Source organism: Poromitra crassiceps, assembly GCF_964638095.1.
Source record: "Poromitra crassiceps genome assembly, chromosome: 23".
Classification (NCBI taxonomy): domain Eukaryota; kingdom Metazoa; phylum Chordata; class Actinopteri; order Beryciformes; family Melamphaidae; genus Poromitra; species Poromitra crassiceps.
Window position 1 is genome coordinate 4,190,844 of NC_139639.1, and position 23,311 is coordinate 4,214,154.

The 23,311-nt window shown below is 44.4% G+C and overlaps 2 protein-coding genes across 2 annotated transcripts in view; one reads left to right on the forward strand and one right to left on the reverse strand.

The window, feature by feature from the left end:
- The window catches only part of LOC310797298 (phosphatase and actin regulator 1-like), a gene marked incomplete at both ends in the record, with an annotated part of 29,733 nt that extends 21,639 nt beyond the window's left edge, over positions 1–8,094 (reverse strand). The window contains 2 exons of the mRNA XM_083659664.1: positions 2,042–2,206; positions 7,797–8,094. Coding sequence (XP_083515790.1) covers positions 2,042–2,206; positions 7,797–8,094 — 463 coding nt within the window. The remainder of the gene's footprint in view (positions 1–2,041; positions 2,207–7,796) is intronic.
- Positions 8,095–15,556: 7,462 nt separating this feature from the next.
- On the forward strand, positions 15,557–21,825 carry LOC310797382 (uncharacterized protein; the record flags this gene model as incomplete). The annotated part of the gene is made up of 8 exons (XM_083659751.1): positions 15,557–15,581; positions 15,798–16,000; positions 17,824–17,925; positions 18,070–18,168; positions 18,395–18,505; positions 19,111–19,234; positions 19,332–19,805; positions 20,181–21,825. The coding sequence occupies 8 exons, from the start codon at positions 15,557–15,559 to the stop codon at positions 21,698–21,700; spliced, it is 2,658 nt and encodes an 885-aa protein (XP_083515877.1). The 3' UTR covers positions 21,701–21,825.
- Between the last annotated feature and the right edge of the window lie 1,486 nt (positions 21,826–23,311).

Genomic DNA, 23,311 nt, shown 5'->3' on the forward strand with positions numbered 1-23,311 from the left:
CTGGTGCAGGGTCAGGGGCGAGGAGGATGAACTGGTGCAGGGCCAGTGGCCAGGATGATGTTGGGGCAGGGCCAGGGGCGAGGAGGATGAACTGGTGCAGGGCCAGGGACGAGGAGGATGAACTGGTGCAGGGCCAGGGGCCAGGAGGATGTTGGGGCAGAAATACAAACTAGAGCCAAACATCACTGGAGGAAAAGAAAGCTCCTAGCCAGGGGAGGAAGGTACCATCAAGCAAAAAGATCAAGGAGAGGTTTTGTACTGGGTGGGTCCACTCCACATCTCTCCCTGTGATCAAATGATAGACCGACAACGTTGGTAGAAGTAGGCAGTAAGACAGTTAAATGTCCTCAGGTCATCAGGTCCTGTCCTGTCCTCAGGTCCTGTCCACAGGTCCTGTCCTCAGGTCCTGTCCTCAGGTCATCAGGTCCTGTCCTGTCCTCAGGTCTTGTCCTCAGGTCCTGTCCAGACTCCAGACCAGATGCAAGTGTGTATTGTCTCACCCTCTAGAAAAGCAACACACCAGCAATGAACATGCACATGACTCATTTCTGCACCCAACCCGTACGACGCAGCCTCGCAGCACAGCAGCATGTTGAGCATGCTGCTGTTCAGCCCGTAAGACACAGCCTCGCAGCACAGCAGCATGTTCAGCATGCTGCTGTTCAGCCTCGCAGCACAGCAGCATGTTCAGCATGCTGCTGTTCAACCCGTACGACGCAGTCTCTCAGCACCAGCATGTTCAGCATGCTGCTGTTCAGCCTCGCAGCATATTGAGCATGCTGCTGTTCAGCCCGTACGATGCAGCCTCGCAGCACAGCAGCATGTTCAACCCGTACGACGCAGCCTCTCAGCACCAGCATGTTCAGCATGCTGCTGTTCAGCCTCGCAGCACAGCAGCATGTTCAGCATGCTGCTGTTCACGGTGTGTGACTCAGGCAGGACAAATAAACACAGCCACACCTGAAGGCAGCATGTCCTTCACCTGCCCCTGAGTGACCTCTCTGGACCGCAGGATCAAAAGGAACTTTAAAGAGAGCGCTTTCTTCTCTCCTGCCTCCTTTCACTACCCCCTGACCAGCCAATCAGAGTGATTTCTCTACCCCTGACCAGCCAATCAGAGTGATTTCTCTACCCCTGACCAGCCAATCCGAGTAATTTCTCTCACCAACGACCTGACGCGGATCCAACATCGGCCGGAAATCCGCCGTCAATGCAGACTAGTGCCAAAAGGTGCGGGAGTCGGGACACACCGCAAATACTAGACGCCCAGACATGGTCGACGGCCGACTGTCAGCTTGGTGTGTCCGGGGCTTTATTCAATCAGTTCGCCACATTTCAAATCCCCCTACAGGTTGGCACCGGTACTTTATTTCCCTCCTGCCTGGCCAAGGGAAATGCACTGATTCGTTTTCCACAAAACGAGACAGCGCATGCAATCACACAGAGACCTGATGGGTGTTTGTGGCATTTTGCGTGCATCTGTTCTTGTGTTTTCTTGTGTAGAGCTGCAACGATTAATCGATTGACAGAAAACTAATCGACAACTATTTTGATAATCGATTAATCGTTTTGAGTACACTTTTAAGAGAAAAGGTCAAAATGATCTGATTCCAGCGTCTTAAATGTGAATATTTTCTGGTTTCTTTACTCCTGTATGATGACAGTACACTGATATTATCTTTGATTTGTGGACAAAACAAGACATTTGAGGGCGTCATCTTGGGCTTTCGAGAAACACTGATCGTCATTTGCTATCATTTTCTGACATTTTCTAGACAACTAATCGATTAATCGGGAAAATAATCGTCATATTAATCGATTATCAAAATAATCGTTAGTTGCAGCCCTATTCTTGTGCACATAATATTAACCCATTGATACCTGATGCAGCATTTGTGTGTGTATCCCTTTAAGACCGCGTGACGCGGTTCGTGGTCTTAAAGGGATACACACACAAATGAGGGATATACTGTACCCGCAAATGCTTCATCAGGTATCAATGGGTTAACACAGAATTAAGAGGGGGAATAAACGTCCGTACCAGCAGAGGTCTGCTTGAACTTGTCGCTCTTCTTCTTCCTCCACTTCCAGGGCTTGAGGAGGCGTCCCAGGGTGGCCAACTTGCTGCGGCGGCGGATGGGTGGCGTGCGAGAGCCGGGGACCAGAGACTCGGAGCGCATGGCGGCCAGCCTCTCAACCTCCTCCGCTGTAAAGGGCAGACACAAGCAAGCACGTCTGGGTTAGTTCAGGTGAAGCTGCGGAGGAGGAGGTGGTGATATTACCATGGTGTTATGGTAAGAAGAATCTGTGCCAAGTGTGGCCTCCTCAGTCCAATAGTAGCTGGATGAGGTTTGGATGAAACAAACCTGCCAATCAGATAGCATTATGCAGGATAGCCTCTGAGTCTCTACAGTTTGAGGCTGTATCAACACTGATTGGTTTGCATTAACTTGCATTAACACTAAACAGACTGATAAGCGCCTCATTAGTGGGAAAATCGTCCTACACTTCATCAAATATTCACTAGGGGGCCACCGCCTTTTTTATCCTTTTGCACACAGTTTGACATCAAAAGCGAAGAATGTTAAGACATTTTGTTCCAATGCAGACAATTAAATGAAGAAGTGATTTCAGGTCATCTTTGATCAAACAACATTCCATTTCAAGGACATACATTGTGCCATTTAGAAAAGGATATGACAAAATGACATATGCACAGCACAAATGCATTTCAATACTGGAAAAAGTTGTTAATTGGAAACAAAATATTAGGGATGCACCGATATGAAGATTTTGGCCGATGCCGATAACCGATATTAACATTGCTGTTATGGCCGATAACCGATATTTACCGATGTCGATATGATCTGTATAAAACCACATTTTTATGATCATCACATTTTGTACATACTGAAAAACACATGTTAACACTGAATTTGAAAAAGTTATGCATTTCTTTATTTGCAAAGCCTTTGGAAAAGCCCATAAATCATAGATTTACTGCATTATTTCATATCAATGTGAAGAATTTGGCTGATAATGATAACCGATATTAACATTGCAACATCTGACCGATACCGATATGACCGATATGTTAAAAAATGACTAACATCGGCCGATACCGATATGATTGCCGATATATCGTGCATCCCTACAAAATATATATATAATATGAGGTCTTAACTCCAGAGGGATGATCATAAGAGGTGGAGTCACAAGCAGCTCTCAAGAACTGTGGAGGAACTGCATAAATAATGCCAGCAGCAAACTGAACACAGCATGTGAACCTCAGACATGGAACATGATGTTCAACCCTGCCCCTCAGCTTCAGCAGGTCAGAAGTGAATGAACGATGTCTTAAACAGACTTTTTTCCCCTGATGTTTTTCCCTCATTTTCTCTGTACTTGGCTAATTCCCACCAGTTCCCTTCCCCCGACCGCCCAGAGGAGGCGCTAGTGCAGCGACCAAGACTCATACCCCCAATCCGGCTTCCCACCCTCAGACACAGCCAATCGTGCCTGTATGGACGCCCGACCAAGCCGAAGGTAACACGGGGGGAGGCGAACCTGCGACCCTCGTGTTGGTAGGCAGGGAATCTACCGCTACACTACCCGGGCGCACCAGCTGAAGACAATTGACATCATCTTGAAAGGGCACAAGTGTTAAAAGAACAAGTGTTAAGTAACCGAAACAACAACTCTTATTATCTCTAGTAAACACAGCATCCAGGGATGAGCATACAAGACTCTGGTATAAAAGTGAGAAGATGCAGAATAAAGGACCCAGGTATCACACGCCCTACGGGTCTGAGTAACAACTTGGCTCCATGTGGCTAGAGTCCAGATGTACGAGGAGGTGACCTCTACAGCGCCGTGTGTGTGTGTGTCTGTGTGTCATTGTGTCACATGACTCACATCATCAGCTGGGGGAGTCCACTTGACATCACATTTAGGACGCTTGCCAACATGGACACCTCACTTCAACCCACTGATACCTGATGCAGCATTTGTATCCCTTTAAGACCGGTTCGCGGTCTTAAAGGGATACAAATGCTGCATCAGGTATCAATGGGTTAGCTGGCCGGTTGCCTCCCCAGGGATACGCTAACATGCTAACATCAACAATGTGAGGAGCGGTGTCTGACAGGGACGCAGTGGAAATGGGTGACACACACAGACCGTTACTCGAACACTCCGGTGCCTCACAGCCAACCATCTTAGAAATCCTGCCACCACACACACACACACACACACACACACACACACACACACACACACACACACACAGCTCTATAAATAGCTGCACACAGTCAATGCTGATTGAATCCAGTACACTTTCAAATGCCTTCATTCATTATTAGGTCCAAAAACAGAACAGCAAAAGAAGCATTAAGTCAACGCTGTGTAACATTCACTGAAGCAAAAAAGAAAAGGAAAAAATAAACTGTCAAATTGCAGCTCTACATGGAAGGATGCGATTGACCCAATTTCTTTAGCGTCAGTGAGAGAATAGCCTACTTTCGAAGCATCTCCCTTTTGTACAAATCCACTCGCCATCATTGATGGTGATTCTAGACAAGTCATGAGTTCTTTTTGAAAATAATGCAGTGAGAGTGATTGAATGACCCTTCATGTGAAATAAGGCATTTTGTGAAGAGCAAACCTCCATACTGTACAAAGGTGTGTGTGTGTGTGTGTGTGTGTGTGTGTGTGTGTGTGTGTGTGTGTGTGTGTGTGTGCGCGCGTGTGCGTGCGTATGTGTGTGTGTGTGTAACGCAGTGTGTAAAGTTTACCTGACGATCACACCGATCCATGTGTTTTCAACATCCTCCAATCTACCTTTTTTGCCGAAGCCAGGAGGGCCGGCCTAGAAGAGCCTCAGGAGCGTACTCACTCACTGACAGACTGACTGACTCACTCACTCACTGACTCACTGACTGACTGACTCACTCACTGACTCACTGACTGACTGACTGACTCACTCACTGACGTTGTTGAAACAGGCATGCGTGTTGTTGAGCAGCAGCAGGCAGCTGAATGAAGCCTGCCACAGGCCACAGGTGACTCACTGTAATCACCTAATCAACTAGTTCAGTGGTTGCAAAGCTTTTTTGACTCATGGCCACTTCAAAATCTCAAAAATGTCCGCGGGCCAAATCCGACAGTACCCACGGACGGCGCACGCACGCCAACTAATGTGTTCTCAGAGCACTTTTGATTTGAACGATAAAGGGAGCTGTCTATCAGCACCACACAGAAATCAGAAGCAATACCTCCGCGGCCCACAGGTTGGGAACGGCTGAACTCGTTAACTACATTCACCTGACTGTATCAACCAAACTCCACAGCTCCGGAGTGGGAATATTTTGCTTTGAAGTAGAATGTGGCAATTGGGCTTGGGAATAGGGCTGTCAAAAATAATCGATTATAAGATGCATCGCGATGCGGACGTGCACGATTCTGCATCGATTCACAAATGTCAAAAATCGATTATTTAAAAAATAATAATAATAATAATTTAATAATCAAATCAAATATAATGGAAGTACATGCAGTTGTTTATTTTAATTATGGATCATAATACAATGCAATTCCAAATGCACTTTTATTTTAAAAGTAGCCACACAGTGAGAAAAAAGTAAGTGAGAAAAAATAAATCAAAAAAGTGATGCATCGATTTAAGATGCATCGAGATGCATCGATAATCGTGATCGAATTGAATCGTAGCCCTCTGAATCGTAATCGAATCGAATCGTGAGGCCAGTGAAGATTCACAGCCCTACTTGGGAATGTGACGTCAAGTTTCACCCACTGTCGGCCATTTTAGTTGCCGTCACGCAGCGTCTGCTCTGGTGTTTTCTTTGCGTTTTGAGTCATTTCTTTGCGTTTGCTTCCTTTTATTGGCGGGTGGGGGCGGCCGAGTTGTGCGAAAGGCTGCAATAATCGCGGTGGAGAGGGGGCGGAGCTTGAACACAGGGCAAAATGCCAGCTGGTAGCGTCCTCGTGTAGCCAAAATGATCTTGCATTGCATTGCATTCTGGGATTGATTCCCAAGCCCATTACAACTACAGCTCATCTAAAACATTTAACCATCCCATCCAGTTTTCCCAACTGGGGGGGAAAGCAGTTGGAGACATTCAGACAGAAGTGAAGGTTTTTAGGGACGATCAGCGATGAATAATTAATAGATAGATAATAATTGCAGAGATCGTCTGCAATAATGGTGATTCTATTGAAAAAGAATAGCTCGCAACAGCTCATTAGAAGAATGAAGATATGAATGTGAACTGTTAATTTTTTGCAACTGAAATTATTCACCTCTACCATTCATTTAGAGACCTTAAGTGATTTTATTTTACCTTTATTTATACAGGGGGAGTCTCACTGGGAGCAATGCTCTCTTTTTCAGGAGCGCCCTGTTCACATTCACGCACACACACACATTCACACTTGGAAGCTGACCAGTACAACCAGAGTCTGATCTGCTGGCCACTGAGCAGCTCCACTGCCACTGGAGCGGTTGGGGTTAAGGGCCTTGCTCAAGGGCACCTCCGTGGTGGCAATGAGGGAGGGGCACTGGGAGCAGGCGCTGCTTTTCACTTTCATCCAATCCCCACCCAGATTTATCCTGCCGTTTAGTTCAAAATTCAAAATTGTGAACTATAAACGTGAGTTGATTTTAAGCGGTGTGAACTGAACTGAGTTTGCTCTTACGTGAACTTGCACAACACTGAGTGGCAGCTGTCTTGAGTCCCGGCGGTAACGAGGCTTGCCTAGTCTTGTTTTTGTTTGACTGAATAGTTTCCAAGCAGAAACACACAGCAGCACATACATGCCTATTATCAAATTGTATGTTGCTTTAATTGTGATCCTCTAGCGAGTATTCAAAGTCATCCAGGCGTAGTGAGACAAATGTTGTAGCATAATAGTTGTCAAATAATTATAGAGAGTTCAGTTCAGTTATATCTCAGAGATGGAGAGTCTACAGCTATGTTGGCATAAATTCCAACGTGTTGCTGTGGCTGTTTTTCATTAAAATAAAACACTTGTTTGCTTACCAAGATGGCTGAGTGATGATGATGATGATGTAATGACACTGAAATCAAAAGTGGCCAAGAGAGGTTCTCCACTGACTTGGTGCTATATGAGCCTAAATGCTATTTGAATATTCTGTATATCTAGTCAACTAATAGCCTAATTTAAAAAAGAAAGAAAGTCGTCAACATATATTTTTTTTACCTTCATACAGACCAACAAATAAACATGATGTAGCCTAGAGATGAGTCCAGAGAGCCCAACCCAAACTAGTCCTGACCCAGTTGTCAGTCGCAGATCAGTTGTCAGTCAGAACAGCAGAGGTGTGTATGAATCACTGTCGCTTTGTGTCAGCTCATTGAACAGAGCTGTGTGTGTGTGTGTGTGTGTGTGTGTGTGTGTGTGTGTGTGTGTGTGTGTGTGTGTGTGTGTGTGTGTGTGTGTGTGTGTGTGTGTGTGTGTGTGTGTGTGTGTGGCAAGCAGCAGCAGGTATTTAGCCTGTTCAATCACCTGAAAACCACAAGACAAATCACGGGGGAGGGAAACACAGCGCACATTCAATAGTCCATATTAAATGGATAAAGCGCGTGGTTTAGTCGTCAGAACGTGCATTATAGTGGCATGGTCATCGCCAGATAATGATGAGCGGAGAGTGTAGGCAGAGAGAGATAGCACAGCAGCGGTACTACCGCAGCAGAGCTACAGTATGGGCGAAACCACAAACAGCAGGATGAAGAGAAGCCTAGCAGCAGCCTACTCACCGTCCAGTGTGTCGTTGCCGCGGCTGCAATTGCTGCAAATGTGCTTGATCTCCTTCCCGATGTGACAGTGGATCGTAAAGGGCATTGTGTTGTTGTTGTGGTGCTGATGCTTGCCGCCATGCCCTTTATTCTTGTTGCTGAGGGTCATAATTTTGACCAGGTTGAACGGCTTCTTCTTCGGCTTCTCCAGCACCGCCACGGGCGTGTGGTGTTCTAGTCGACAGCCTGTGGTAAACCAAGTGCCGTGCATGATGCTGGGCGCAGGGTCCACCCCGGGGTAATTGGCCGTCTTGTACATGGCGCGGAGGAGAGGGGAGGAGAAATGATTCTGTGCGCCTCGGTACCAAGTGGGTTTAAATTAAAGGGCCGCCGGCGTCCATCAATTATTGGATCCTACCTGACCTTACAGTATAGCCGCCGCCGCCACCGTTCGCTCCTCTCTCGCCGTATTATTCCACGCCTTCACCTGTGAGATGTGACCGCCGGGGGGCTACTGTGCTGGTTTGCGCAGTAGCCCGGATGCTGCTGTGTAAAAAGTCCACGGACGCTGAGAGAGACAGTGGGGGGCAATTTATACTGCAAGATCCCAGTGAGCTAATAATAAATACGAGTGAATGGCAGCAATGACTACCGTACCGTACCGTGCCCTACCTCTCTCTCTATCTGTTCTGAGCGCGACGCGAGACTGCAGTCAGTTGTAGGCGAGCTAATCCACGATTACTGGATCTGAGGAGAGTGTGGCCATGTGATTGGCTGCACACCGGTGCGCTCCTCCGTAAATAGGCCAGTGTGGACAGAGATTGAGAAAGTCGCTTATTATACTGAATAGATATAATGGCTTCTTCGTGTCATAATAATAACGGGTTCCATTGTCGTTAAATTATTGAGCTTCCTCACATGACTAGACATGATTTATTATGACAGGCTCTTGCACAGGGGCGATTCTATAGGATAAAATCTCGTCATAGACACTGGGGGGTAGCTGGCTGGGGGCGTGGTCAGGGTTGAGTAAACCCACCAGTTCTTCCCATTCAGCATAGTAAGTTAGCATTTAGCTGCTAGCCCAGCCCAGGCAGACAGATATCGGCGATTCATCCACCGCAGTAAACGCACATCTGAACAGACGTCTACGGTCTATGTACCTGCTCTAGAATCCCCAATCGGCCGGCTACGTTCTACTGCATAAGTACACTGACTGTCGGCAAGTACCTCATACAACCCCACATCAAAAAATCCGAACTATCCCTTTAAGGTTCCAAAATGATTAAAAAAAAGATTAAAGAATAAAAAATAGGCCTAAAATATATATTTAGGTTACATAAAAGGCCTGGTGATAGCAGTGCTTAAGGCATTCAATTAAAACTGTGTGATACATAGAAGCCACCCTCTGAGGTCTAAAAGAATTCAAATGGATCAATCTGCTGTAACTACTAGTTTCTATTTAAAGCTCTGAAACCAGACTGACATTTCTCAAATAGTTTGTTGCTAATTAATAAAGAAATCAATTGTTTAAAAACACTTTCTTTAAAACGCTGGATAAAAACACCAGTTTATATATGGGTCTATCGGTTATGTATTTGGACCAAGAAGGCTGGGTTTCTGGGGGAATGGTACTACTGCATGTCTACAGGAAGGGAACTGGTAGAAGACCTCTTTGAGGATCTTAAGGAGAACATCTAAAGGACAGGTAGAGCACTTCATATGACCAACAGTCTTAATATTTTCAACAATACAGAAATGGGCTTAAATCAGGGGAGATTTGGAACTCACATTTCTCTGGGGAGACTTCTTGGCTATTATTAGTCAATCACATCCATCAGTACCCAGAGTTTGCGGGCAACTATTATAAATGAGTCAGTCTTTCATCATATCATAGTAGATCTGCAGCAGTCTGCATTTCCGTTCATGTTTTCTGCGTTCTCTCAGGGTTTAGTAGCTCACTGAGCCAAGGTAAGGCTTTTTTTGTACTATTTTTGTGCTTTATAGGGCACAATAAAAACATTGACTATGGTTATGCAATCACTGTTCAAACTGTTGGCATATTCCTCTGTGTTTTGCAGCAGAATTGCAGACATGGTAGCAGCAGTGTAGGAAGATGACTGGAAAGGCTTTTTCAGAACTGTCCTGCATAGTTTGAGATACACTGTGAAGGCAGAGGGTGGCAAGGGTGGGACCAGGTTAAACACAGTGGCCTTGTGGTCACTGGTCAGTCATACAAACATCAACTAATTCAACAATGCCCACAGTGATACCACTGTGGTCTGAGGAAGGGCAGGGTGCTGCCCGAAACGTTACCTTTCACCAGTGTCAAATAAATACACTCAACTTGGAGCCGTGCAGTGTGCGAGTTTTCCGTCTCTCTTCAGTCTCTACCTCGAACTCTGCACCTGCCCTATTTTAGGTTTTGGATGTGCGTGTCTCTCTCTACCTTTTCCCACAGTGATACCACAACATAGCAGCAGATCTTCTACATGTCAAGATAGCAGCAGATCTTCTACATGTCAAGATAGCAGCAGATCTTCTACATGTCAAGATAGCAGCAGATCTTCTACATGTGTGTGTTGACAGACTGCACATGACTCACGAGATTCAATGGGATTTAACCCATTGATACCTGATGCAGCATTTGTGTGTGTATCCCTTTAAGACCGCATGACGTGGTTCGCGGTCTTAAAGGGATACACACACAAATGAGGGATATACATGCAAATGCTGCATCAGGTATCAATGGGTTAAGTCAGTAGCAAGTGCATGTTAGGGGTGCCAGACATCAATGTTAAAAATGTCAAGTGTCAAAACTCATCATATTTGCCCATAATAACTCAGAGACCTCTTGAATAAAAACCACCATTTACACAGCAGAAAGACCTTACCAGCGATCAAGAATATCAATACTTCAATTGAGGAATAGCTGCCAACAGAAATAGGGGAGCACTTTAAATTGTTTCTATCTTATCAGCTCTAGTCCAGCACCCTTTCCAGAAAGCTGGAGATGTTGGAGATGAGGTAAATAAGCTGGAGTAGCTTCAATTAACCCATTGATACCTGATGCAGCATTTGTGTGTGTATCCCTTTAAGATCACGAACTAATGAGGGATATACACGCAAATGCTGCATCAGGCATCAATGGGTTCAAGGTGAAAGAGTCATCTCGGTTTAGGTTTCTGTCACATCTCGGACTTGTTTGAGGTAATGCCATCATGATTGGGATGACCTCATGCTTTGATGGACAAATGACCGAGTTCAGCAGAAGATGATCTCCTGCAGCATATCCAAAGCTTATACTATAGGTCAATACCAGGTCAACTCGCCCTAAATTACAACTAGCCAGTCAATCGAGGCCTGAAGTTACTGTGGACATACTGTGGAGCTCATTTAGAGGTAATTGGTAACATTAAACAAACGGCTTATGAGGCGGTAATCACAGAAAAGCTATTGGGCCCCACGGTATCCAATCACATTTCACACGAAGCAGCCAAGGGTGGTGGGCGGGGTGAGTGCCTTTGATGGTCTCTCAGTGAGCAGCAGCTTATTCCAGTGACATCAAAGACCCTTCCCACATGAGGGACAGACAGAGGCATCTGATTTACTGCCACCACACTGCCATGAGGGACACATGAGGGACAGACAGAGACATCTGATTATATATATATACTGTGTGTATATATATATACTGTGTGTATATATATATATATATATATATATATATATATATATATATATATATATATATATATATATATATATTAGGGCTGTGAATCTTCACTGGCCTCACGATTCGATTCGATTCGATTACGATTCAGAGGGCTACGATTCGATTCGATAATGATTATTATGCATCTCGAATGCATCTTAAATCGATGCATCACTTTTTTCCGCAATACATGATTTATTTTTTCTCACTTTCTTTTTGCTCACTGTGTGGCTACTTTTAAAATAAAAGTGCATTTGGAATTGCATTGTATTATGATCCATAATTAAAATAAACAACTGCATGCACTTCCATTCTATTTAATTTGATTAAAATATATATATATATATATATATATATATATATATATATATATATATATATATATTAATCGATTTTTGATATTTGTGAATCAATGCAGAATCGTGCACGTCCGCATCGCAATGCATCTTATCATCGATTATTTTTGACACCCCTAATATATAAATATATATATATATTTTAACCAAAGAGTCAGAGGTTAACTGAGAAAGAGAAAGCGTTAGCCATGCATTAGGTCGATAATACTGCAGCAAAGTGTGTGTGTGTGTGTGTGTGTGTGTGTGTGTGTGTGTGTCCGTGCACGCGCGTGCGTGTGTGTGTGTGTGTGTGTGTGTGTGTGTGTGTGCGTGCGTGTGTGTGTGCGCGTGTGTGTGTGTGTATTAAGTGAGAGAGAGAGGGGGAGAGAGAGAGGGGGGAGCTTTACAAGCTTGGATTCAGATGAGGAAATGTGTGCTGACTGGCTTGCTGCTCTCTGGTTTTATAAACAAGGACAGAGACAACCTTCCCCTCTCTGTTGATTGTCAGCGTGTATATTATATATATAATATATATATTATATATATTATATATATATTATATTCTGGCTAAAGCCAAAAGCCCCTGGAGCATTTGAGGGTGTCGTGAAAACAAAGTGTTCTCTGTCCAGGCTCAGCAGGCACAGTATCTTGATTTGTACAGGAAGTGAAGGCCTGCTCGCTCCAGCCTCACTTCCTCTGAGATCATTGCAAGTAGCAGATGATTAAGGCTATGAGACAGGTCATATGTCTTCTGCAAGGAAGAGTGGACACATATGCGTGTGGGCGTGGCAACGCAGTGATATCATTTACTATAGCCATCAGATGCTGCTGCTCAGTGCCCAGTGCATCACTCCAACCCATTCATGAGGGAAAGGGGAGCATATAGCTACTGTATAAATATAGCTTACGTTGATAAATGAGACTTTAAGGGGGTGAATCTTTACTTTGATGAGAGTCAACTTTATACCCAGACTCCAAGCAAGTAGTCCATTTCTACACTTAGACTAGCAAGCATGAAATTCCAAATAAACAAGACAAACAAACTATACTTTGTTTGCAGCAAAGCCACATTAGTTCTTGAAATTGTGATTTATTTTTTAAACTTGGTGTCATTAGTTTTTATGGCATAACATATATATTTTTTGGCCGATGCCCTGATGGATTCAAACATATACTGTCACTAAACGTGCACATTGCCAATGGATGATTCACCAGTGCATGTGTTTATTGAAGTCAACAAATGGATTATCTTGGCGATATCCTGCGGCTGAAGGACGCATGTCCGCCATGATACATAGTGAGGATGAGTCAGAGCTGTTTAAGATTGTGCTAAACATGCCATGCAGCATTATGCCATACTATTATATAGTTCTATAATAAATAATCTGGCTGCAGAATATTTAACCTGCTTCAAGGCATAGTGAGAATTAACCATTATATTTGCAAAACGATGCTGATGCTGACTTCTTTGGACTTACAATACAATTCCAGTTTTGGGACGTGATGGTCTCAATTCAGCTTCAGAGGCTTGATCTATTTAAAGATGTAACAGCGAATAACAGCGCATCGGCTGTCGGCATAAAAAAAATCCTGGTAGGCCTATCTCTTAACACATTGAGTGCCAGCCGTTTTTTCAATCCTGTAGGTAAGTTGTGCCAGGTTTTTTTTTTAGGATTCTGGCTCATTTTACAAGAGCCGAGGATTCTTTTCTGTTAAGACTTCGTGAACACCAATCATCTAAAAAGAACTAATATAATGTGTGCTTTCTCTGTCTAAAAGAGTTAGTTTGCAGAGTTAGTAGTTATGTAGATATTAGCCGTTGAGTACAGCATGGTTTCAGAGATTTTCAGAGAGTTTAGAGATAAATGGATTTTTAGAACCACCTCACGTGCCTGTGATTATGGGTGCCCTTGGGCAAGTCTGTATACTGTATTGTGTGTGTGTGTGTGTGTGTGTGTGTGTGTGTGTGTGTGTGTGTGTGTGTGTGTGTGTGTGTGTCTCCAAACTCCTCCCTCCGTCTGTGCTGCGGAGGGAGGAGGCTCCGCGGCCGCTCTCGGGTAGTCTGGACTGTAAAACTGGCTCGTTCGTTTCTTGAGGTGTCGGCTGAGAGCTTTGAAGAAGCTTTTGCGATTCTGGTCTTATTTATGCGCAAAGGTACTCGAGTGTGTGTGTGTGCGCGCGCGCGCGCGCGTGTGTGTGTGTGTGTGTGTGTGTGTGTGTGTGTGTGTGTGTGAAATCGAAAGAGTTTTCGCCCAGCTATTTCCTTGAAAATTAGACTGGCTTTCTCCAGCGTGGCTGTGGCTTTCTCTCTGTCTGGAGAGAACTGTCGCCACTTAGTGGTCGGTAAAATAGATTATACACATTCTCTTCCTCCAATATTGATATAGAAGACGTAAAAGGGGTTGATTGATGTCCCACCGTCAAAAAAAAAAATGTTTATGTAAGACGAGATATCTCGTCTTTGGCACTCAACGGTTGGATTATGTAAGACGAGATATCTCGTCCATGGCACTCAAGGTGTTAACACACACAAAACTATTGGCTGTGTGGGTGATAACCTTCCTAACACTAGAACCATCTTGAAATAAAAGTGTGACATATCCCTTTAAACAATGCAGATTCCTCTATTTTCTGGCTTCTGCTCTGCTGTTCCCTTTCCACCCCCCCCTCTCTCTCTCTCTCTCTCTCTCTCTCTGTCATTTGTGTCATTCTCTCTCTCTCTCTCTCTCTCTCTCTGTCATTTGTGTCATTCTCTCTCTGCCTCTCTCTCTCTCATGTGTCTTTCTTTTCTCTCTCTGACACACACCCACAGTACAGACACGCACACGCACACACACACACACACACACACACACCCACAGTACACACAGACGCGCATCCTTGACACAACTTGAAAGGGAATTAGCATGATGGTAAAAGCGTGACAGCTTTGCCTTAATTTACTGTGGGGAAATGTGAGTCGTTATGTAATTATAATCTGGGAGGAACCTAATTTCTCTCAATTTAGCTACGCAGTTCTTGGCTCCACCCTCAACACTGGATCAACCCCCCCACCCCCACCCCCACCCTAACAAGATGCAGAGTAATGTAACATATGTGTAAATTTGTCACATGGGGCAACGAAACATGGACACACACACACACACACACACACACACACACACACACACACACACACGCGCGCACACACACACACACACACACACACACAAACAGAGAGAGGGAGAAGAGAAAGATGCAAGAGAAATGTGAGAAAGAAATATGGCAGTATGTTGTTGTGTTTTTTAGGCTGATTGAAATCCAATAAAGATAGCCTACATAAAATAAAATAAAATAAAATAAAATAAAATAAAATAAAATAAAATAAAATAAAATAAAATAAAATAAAATAAAATAAAATAAATATAAAATGATGATGACGATGTGATTGTTCTGCAAGTGATCCAAAAGCCAGTACCCTGCCACTCTGCCAGGCATTTTAACATCCTTTACAATGCTGCCATCTGCTGGAGGATGCGCGCGAGTCCTTTCGGCGCTCACGTCGCCCCTATCTTCTCCTCTGCCACGGCGTACTGTGCGTAATGACGCAAACGCGCGTATGCTTCCCAAAGAGAAGTCGGAGAGACGTGGCTGTGGCTTCCATATTTCCCACATTCAGACGTTTTCCTATGTATCCGATCATCTTAATGGGCCATTTTCTACACTAAAATGATTTGTCCATAACGCCGAAGATGAGCAAGATTTCTGCGGGCCACGGTGAGCGCTTTAACTGCAGTCTAAACCTGCATTACAGCAACGCATTTGCCCCAGATAAAGAAAGATTGCACGCTGGTGGTTGTTGTGGTTTTGCCCAACGGACATTGGGGTGGAATGAAACGTTATTACAACGTTGTTGTCTGTATTTTCAGTGCAGCTAGAATAAGTTGTAGGCTATCTCGATGTATTAACAGTTGTAATGTTTGTGTTCCTCAGGTACCCCCCTTCCCCTCTCGTCTCTTCGCCTGCTCGTTCCTCCGCTGCAGCTCGTGTCTGCAGCCCTGTGGGGCATAGTGAAGCAGGGGGCTGTGATGTACTATGGTTTACTGGAGGAGTTCGTCACTACGGTGCTGGAAGCAGTCCCCGAACTGCTCACGTACACGGAGAGAGTCCAACTTGTTATGGGCCTACGTGCACGGGTGAAGAGACCACGCATGGAGCAAAACAACACCTGTGTGACATTGGAATTTGTAGTTGTAGAAATACTAAGTCACAGAGGAAAATGCTTTAGCAGTTGCAAACTTGTAGAATTGTTTTTCTCACAAACAACACAATATTTAGACATTTCTCAAATCTTCATTGCATGTGCACAAATCCTATTATACAAATCACAACTTAAGAAACTCCTATGCTCACACTTTTGCTGTCAGTTGCTGCAGTGAATGGTGCGAAACACATTCACACACCCGTATCAAATCACTTGAAGTCATGGACAAAATTTGCAAATCAGTATGTGAATTCATGCAATGAGTTGCACACCTGTCGAATATTTTCTCCTCCATTTTGTATTCCCTTGTAAATTATTGTAGCACAAAGTCACAACACAAGTCAATGACTACTTAAATCTGCCGCTATGAGTCCCAAATTGTGTTTTTTGTGAGCGTTCTCACTTTTGCACCACATAACTCACTTACATGTGGATTTGATGATGTGTGCACCTGTAGAGCCTGCTGGTGCAGGCATTGTTGAGAGATCACAAAAGAACCCCGGGACCGTACGGGTTGGGTCCACTTTTTATTATGGTCATTCAATCGGGTCCGGGTTTCTATTACCGCGGGCCCCGGCAGTGGTGGAGGATAGTCATGATGACACTGACAGGCCCCAGTGCATGCAATTTTGAGAGGGTTCCCTAGTAGGCTCCACGCTAGTTACAAAGTACACACACCCAAGCAACAAACACACACACACACACACACACACACACACACAAAATAGATATTTTACCAACGTGTGTTGGATTTGACAGTTTAATGAGTTACTTAGGCTATATTGTATGGGGAAAATAGAGAGGTCATAGAGCAAGTTATCAGAACCATGGACAGCGCTCTGACACATGGTAACAGTCCAAGTATTTAAGCAGCACCTGAGAGCAGAGGAGCTGTCTATTTCACTGTGGTTCTGAAATGACTGCTGACTTTAACATGTTTAATTTTGATGGATGTTGATTTGATGTTGAATAAGCATATTTGGTTATAGATTGCTACTGACTATTTAAAAAATAATAATGACATGACAGAGATGGTTTTGCCTTTCGAGGGCATATATTATAGCAAATGGCACCACTTTAGATCTACTGTAATGTGTGTTCTTATTTGAACACAGGTGTATTTCTGCTGTGGCAATTTGAATCATTTTCAAGGGCCCGTTCTCTGCCCAGTACGTTGTTGGAGAGCCTGTTCTCTCCACGGGCCCCTCTACCCCAGGGGCCCCAGTGCAACTGCACTGCCTGCACTGTCTATATTTACGCCCCTGGGTCCCGGTTCTGCTTATCATTATTTGTAATACCCGAGTGGATCCAAGAAGACCCATGATCAGTGCTGATCATGAGAGTAACACATGGGAGCACTGTGTCACTTATGTGAGGCTTGGTTCTGCTCAGGCGAGACAGAGCACACAGCGCAGCAGACCTCCGACTAGGCCAGTAATTGCTTGTTCGTGAGGCTTGAGTCAGATCTGGATCCGCTCCAGAATGTAACTGATTCTTCCTGGTCTCCAATAGGGTCTGGTTCTGTCATTTTGGCCCTGTGAAGACCTCTACACAGAACCCTTTTGGCCAATCAAAGGACCAAAGGACCTCATTTGATTGGCCAAAATGGTTCTGTGATCACTGTACAGTGCCCACCCTATTTTTCTCTGTGACTTCACATTTACTTCAATAATACCTTCATATAGTACCCCTCCACATTTGAGACTGTACAACCCTGCTGACTGTAAGTAATTTGATCTCTTTATATGCCAACAGGTGGTGCTAGAGTTGTGCCGAACTGATGAATTTGCCAGCCCAGAGACCATCCAGCCTCATTTGGCCAGAATAAACACTTTCATTACTAAGCAGGATAAAGAAGTAGGTGCCCACTGGTGAATTCTCATCATCACTCTACATGTCAGTCATCTTCTACATGTCAGTCATCTGCATGTTGCTTATGTGCTGTTCATCTACATGTCAGTCATCTGCATGTTGCTTATGTGCTGTTCATCTGCATTTCAGACTTCCACTTCTTCAGAGGTCAAGTCCTCAGTGACAAACTTCTTCAAGCTTGTTCACACTCTTCTGGATGATCCATGCCAGAGGGATGTTTTTTATCAGGTGAGCTGGGTGGTACTTGAATAATAGAATGTTATTAACTCAAATTCTAATAATAAATGCCATGTAGTTAAACTGCACAGTGTGTGTTTTCTCTCAAATAGAAATAATCTATTATGTCCCTCAAAATGTACGGTAGCATCAAAGAGGGCTTTGTTTGTTTTTGGAATGTTGAAGTCAGAATGTTTGTTTTTGGAATGTAACAGAAACTTTTCTCTCTGTGCTTTAGAAGGTTTTCCCAACAGTGTTTGGCCCCAAATATGACTCAGCACTGCAGGCTGTAATGGGGAAGTTCCTCTCCAGTCTGCAGAAGCTGCTCCCTGTTCCAACACTGGAACAAGTAGGTGACAAACCGCACTGACATTATTCTAGTGAAAAGAGAAAGACAAAATATATTTTTCCACTCATGTGACCTCACCTGTTAAAATGTTCATGCAGTTGCAATAGGTTGCTGAAGTCATGCTCAGTCAGTTGCAGTCATAAATCCTCATAATTAATCATCATATTTATATGAACAACATAATGAAGTGCTGATATGGTAGTATTCCCCTCCCACACATTATCCATAAGCCCTATAGAACACCGCAGGGATGATGTCTCTTTGTAGGCTTACCCACAAGTCCCTGCATTCAAACAACAAACAAATGTTTATGATAGAATGAAATTTGTGTTCAGCAAGGTAATCTTCACAAATTAGGACCACTGTTATGACTTTTGAAGCATTTTCTGAAAATTGCATTAAAAAATGCATAATTTACACTTGGAAAATCCGAGAAGTAGTCGTCATTTGTGAAGATAGGATAGAATAATATAAATAGACTCGCCTGGTGACCAGACTAACTGTAGCCCACAGCTAAATGCAACAAGTTCACGCCTGTTTTCTTGCTTTAACTATATTAACTATAATAATGCCTGCCGATCTAAATAGGTTTGTTTCATTTCTAGACCGCCCATTGGCTCAATCTATCCCCCACTGTCCTGAAGGAGTGTGCAGAGTTCACCAATCAACCTCAACCATTGAATACACTTATTCAGCATCACAAACATCACGGACACGAGGTCCCAAAAGGTAGTAGTACTTAATTTCTCTCAATTTTCTAATTCTCTTCTTTATCGCCGTCGTTTCAGATATTGCAGTTATTTTGTTGTTTTGTCCATCTTTCCAGCTCCGTCATGCTCTGGTGACGACTGCATCCTGTCCAGCCTGTCCTATCACTTACAGAAAGTGGACACTGACAAACGAGACACAGTCACCAAATCTGGTTCCACGTGTGTCCCTGAAGATTGGCATAAGCAGCACGTCTCACTTGGCAGCGAGTCCAAAACGGATCGGGTTGAACGCTCGGAGGAGGCGGCGAGTTCAGAATCCACAGGGGACGTAGCTGGAGATGGACAGCAGGACGTGGACGATTTGTCCGAGGATCACGGAGCCTCCGTCGACATACTGCTTCCTCACGATGAAAACGAGTCCGGTAGTGACAATGAGCTGGACAACAAAAAATGGTTTGACTTTTTGAAAACCGGTAGCGGGACGTCCTCCGAAAGCTGCAAGTGTCACGTCTGCGGGCAGGCCTTCGGTTCCCTTAACAAACTGAAGAGGCATCAGATATCTGAAAGTGGTTGCCTGACGGCCAGATTGGGTAAAAAACACCGGCAATCGGAGCCAAATCATTCTACTAACCAAAGTAGCTTTTGTGAGCAGATACATCTGCACCCTAAACCAAAGACTGACATTGAGAGTAATGTTTCAAGGAGAGGTGAAAGTGAGCTTCCTTTGTTGGCAAGCACCGCAAGACCCAACCCATCAAATGTGAACACTCTTCAGAACTTGGAGCAGTCTGACGGGGAACATAGTCTTACTTGTGGTGTCTGTGGCAAGGCTTTCACCTACAGAAAGAGCTTTGACAAACACCGGAAGAGTTGTCTGGTCAGCAGTACAAGAAAGAGGTGGACAGATCCAAAGTGTTCTGCGAGCTTAACTCATTCCAAACCGAGACCTCCCGATCATACAAAAGAGGCCATGCCCAGTGAGAATAAAACTGGGCTTTCAAATGCTCTGCCCACGGACGGCTTATCAACGGACTCCTCAGAAGAGCAAACGTGTAAACGAAGCAGCCGCGTCAAAGCGTGCTCTGTCTGCGGGGAACTATTTACTAGTTCCAACGACTTGACGAGGCACATGAGATGCCACACTGAGCAGAGCCCCTACCTGTGTTCCTGCTGCGGGAAAGAGTTTGAGCACTACGAAGACTGTGAGAGACACCAGGAAAGTCAATGCAGGGGGTCGAACCAACATCCTCCTCAGACGACGAGTGAATTCACACAGGATCCCTTGAGCAACACACCTCAAAGCCATCGGGAGAGTGCCTTTTCGTCAAGCTCTTCATCCCAGATGCCATCAGATCCACAAGCACTTGCCGACGACGACGACTCTGTGGAGGCGTCCAAACTGCCTCTTACCTGTCAGGAGTGTGGCCAGGGTTTCATCTACTGTAAGAGCTTTGAGAAGCACCAGAGCAGATGTTCCCAGAGAACGGGACGAAGGAGAAGGCGAACGGACTCAAATCATTTCGTCATCTTTGCCTGTAATTCCCAATCGACCGATCGTACACTCGAGAACACGAGTTCTGAGACGAAGGAAAGTGAATCGGCCTCACTCGCGACCCCTACAGACCACGCAGAGGACTGCCCGAGTCAATCCGGCGTCATCAAGTGCACCGTGTGCGCGAAGAACTTTTCGCAGATTGTCGCCATGAAAAAACACTATTCCCAGTCGCACCAAATTCGAGGCGCGTACCCGTGCCCCGTGTGCAAGAGAACCTTTGTCAGGTTGTGCGAGTTGGTTCGACATCAACAAAAGAAAAAGTTGTACCAGTGCTCCGCCTGTAAGAAATGTTTCACCAAACTAACGCTACTGAATATACACGAGAAGGCTCACGGTGCAAACGTGACACCGCACGTCTGCGAAACGTGCGCCAAGAGCTTCAAATCTCTGGCCCATCTCGTTTTGCATCAGAAGAAGCATCGAGATCAGCAACCTTGCGTTTGCTCCTATTGCGGCAAACAGTTCAGCACGAAAGACTGCCTGAGAGCGCATCTGGTGAGGCACACAGGTGGCTACCCGTGTCCCATATGCGGGAAGAAATTCTATCAGCGAACGTACCTTAAATGGCATCAGTACAAACACACGGGACAAAATCCCTACCTCTGCGACACCTGTGGGAAGGGTTGGCCGAGCGCAGCTCAGCTCAAGCTCCACATGGTCCAGCATACCGAGGACCGGCCGTTCAAGTGCGACGAGTGCGGCTTGTGCTATAAGAGGGACTCCCATTTGGTGGCTCATCGTCGGGCCAAGCATATCCGGGTGCGGCCGTTTGTGTGTGAGATTTGCAGCAAAGCCTTCAGGTTAAACAACGAGTTGAAGAAGCACCTGATGGTCCACACGGGGGAAAGACCGTTTGTGTGTCTGAGATGTGGCAAAACGTTTACGAGAAAATCTCGTCTGAGGGAACACAGAGAGAAGGCGTGTCTCTAAACGGATGTGGTCCCTGTCCATTGCGGACGGAGTTGTACTGTATGAAAAACTGTTGTGCTTTCAAACGATGTACCATACGGTACATCAGTTTTTGTCATTTAACAAATAGTATTTGTTTCACTAGTGTGTGTGTGTGTGTGTGTGTGTGTGTGTGTGTGTGTGTGTGTGTGTGTGTGTGAGTGAGTGAGTGAGTGTGAGATTGCTTTTCTGATTAAGTTAAGGGGAGTTTAATAAACCACAAAATACTGTCAGAAATGGTGGGTGATGTATTTGTTTCATTGCAATGACAGAACTAAATTCATGAGATTTTACATTGTGTGAAGTCTGTGTGTGAAGTCTGCAAGGCTTCTTACTCAAAAAGCTGCACGAAGCTGAATGTTTGTGTGATGGGAATGCAGGAGGCAGACTCTGAGATGCACGACGTTATGCCTCAAAAATATTCCAAACTTAATTGACCTGATTAAGAGCCAAACGGTTTGGAAAATGTGCATCTCACAGAAACATCACCGGTCCAAATCCACCTGAGAACATCTGAGTGGTGCAACTGAACTGGGACGTCCTGTGCCCACCCCTCAACAAAAGCAGTTGAAATGACATTTTGGACTTTGCATTTATGAAGAAAGACAGAAAAGGCGGGGATTAGAAATGCGGGTGACATGGGACAAACGTACAGGGACCTCATTTACAAATATTGGCTTGAAAGATGCGTATACTGATTTTCATGCAAAAGTTGTCATTTATATTAACCAAACCCGACAGCAGAATGTGCGTACTTTTATAGAAACTCCACATTTTGGACACCCTGCTAAATGGTGACTGATGGCAAAGCAGTGAAATAAAGTAGTATAATGTTCTTCTAATGACACTTTCAAACAGTTCTTTATGCTCCATATGAAATGACACAGACTTCTAACCATCATATATCCCAGAGGAGCATCAAGATGCTGTCTAGTTAACCCCTGAAAGCATCTCCCTATTTGCAATGAACCTTCGTAATGGCTTCATAAATTGCACGTCCCAATTAACTGCAACAAATTCAAGGTGTTAAGCAATTGAACAGACTGTCACAGGGTAATAAACGAGATTGCAATGATGGTGCGTACTGATGCATATCTATATACTGATGTGGAATGTGACTTTTGACAGGACATGAGCACACATGCAGTACGCACCGTGACCACCAGGCCTGAAGTGGCCCTTTTGTTTATAATAATAGAGAGCCAAAGTTGACGTCACTTCCTGCTTCAGCATGCGCACCAAGAGATTTCATTCGCCATTTATTTTCCAATAGACATTTCGTAAAATGCCTATAAAAATGGTTGTACTTGGTGAAACCAAGCGATTCAGCTATATTTAGAATCAGGAGAGACCATAGAACATTTCACTCAGACCAAAACTTAAAAAACAAAACGAAACAAAAAAAAGGTTTTGGTCCGATTGAAATGTTTTATGGTCTCTCCTGTTTCTAAATATACATGAATCTACTCTAATGACAAAGAAGAGACTCGCAGACTCTAAAGTCAATATTGTAATGTTTGTAAAATGTAGACATTCTCATTCTATGTACAGCAGTCAAAATCGAAATGACATTCAGGAGCACAAACAAGTATT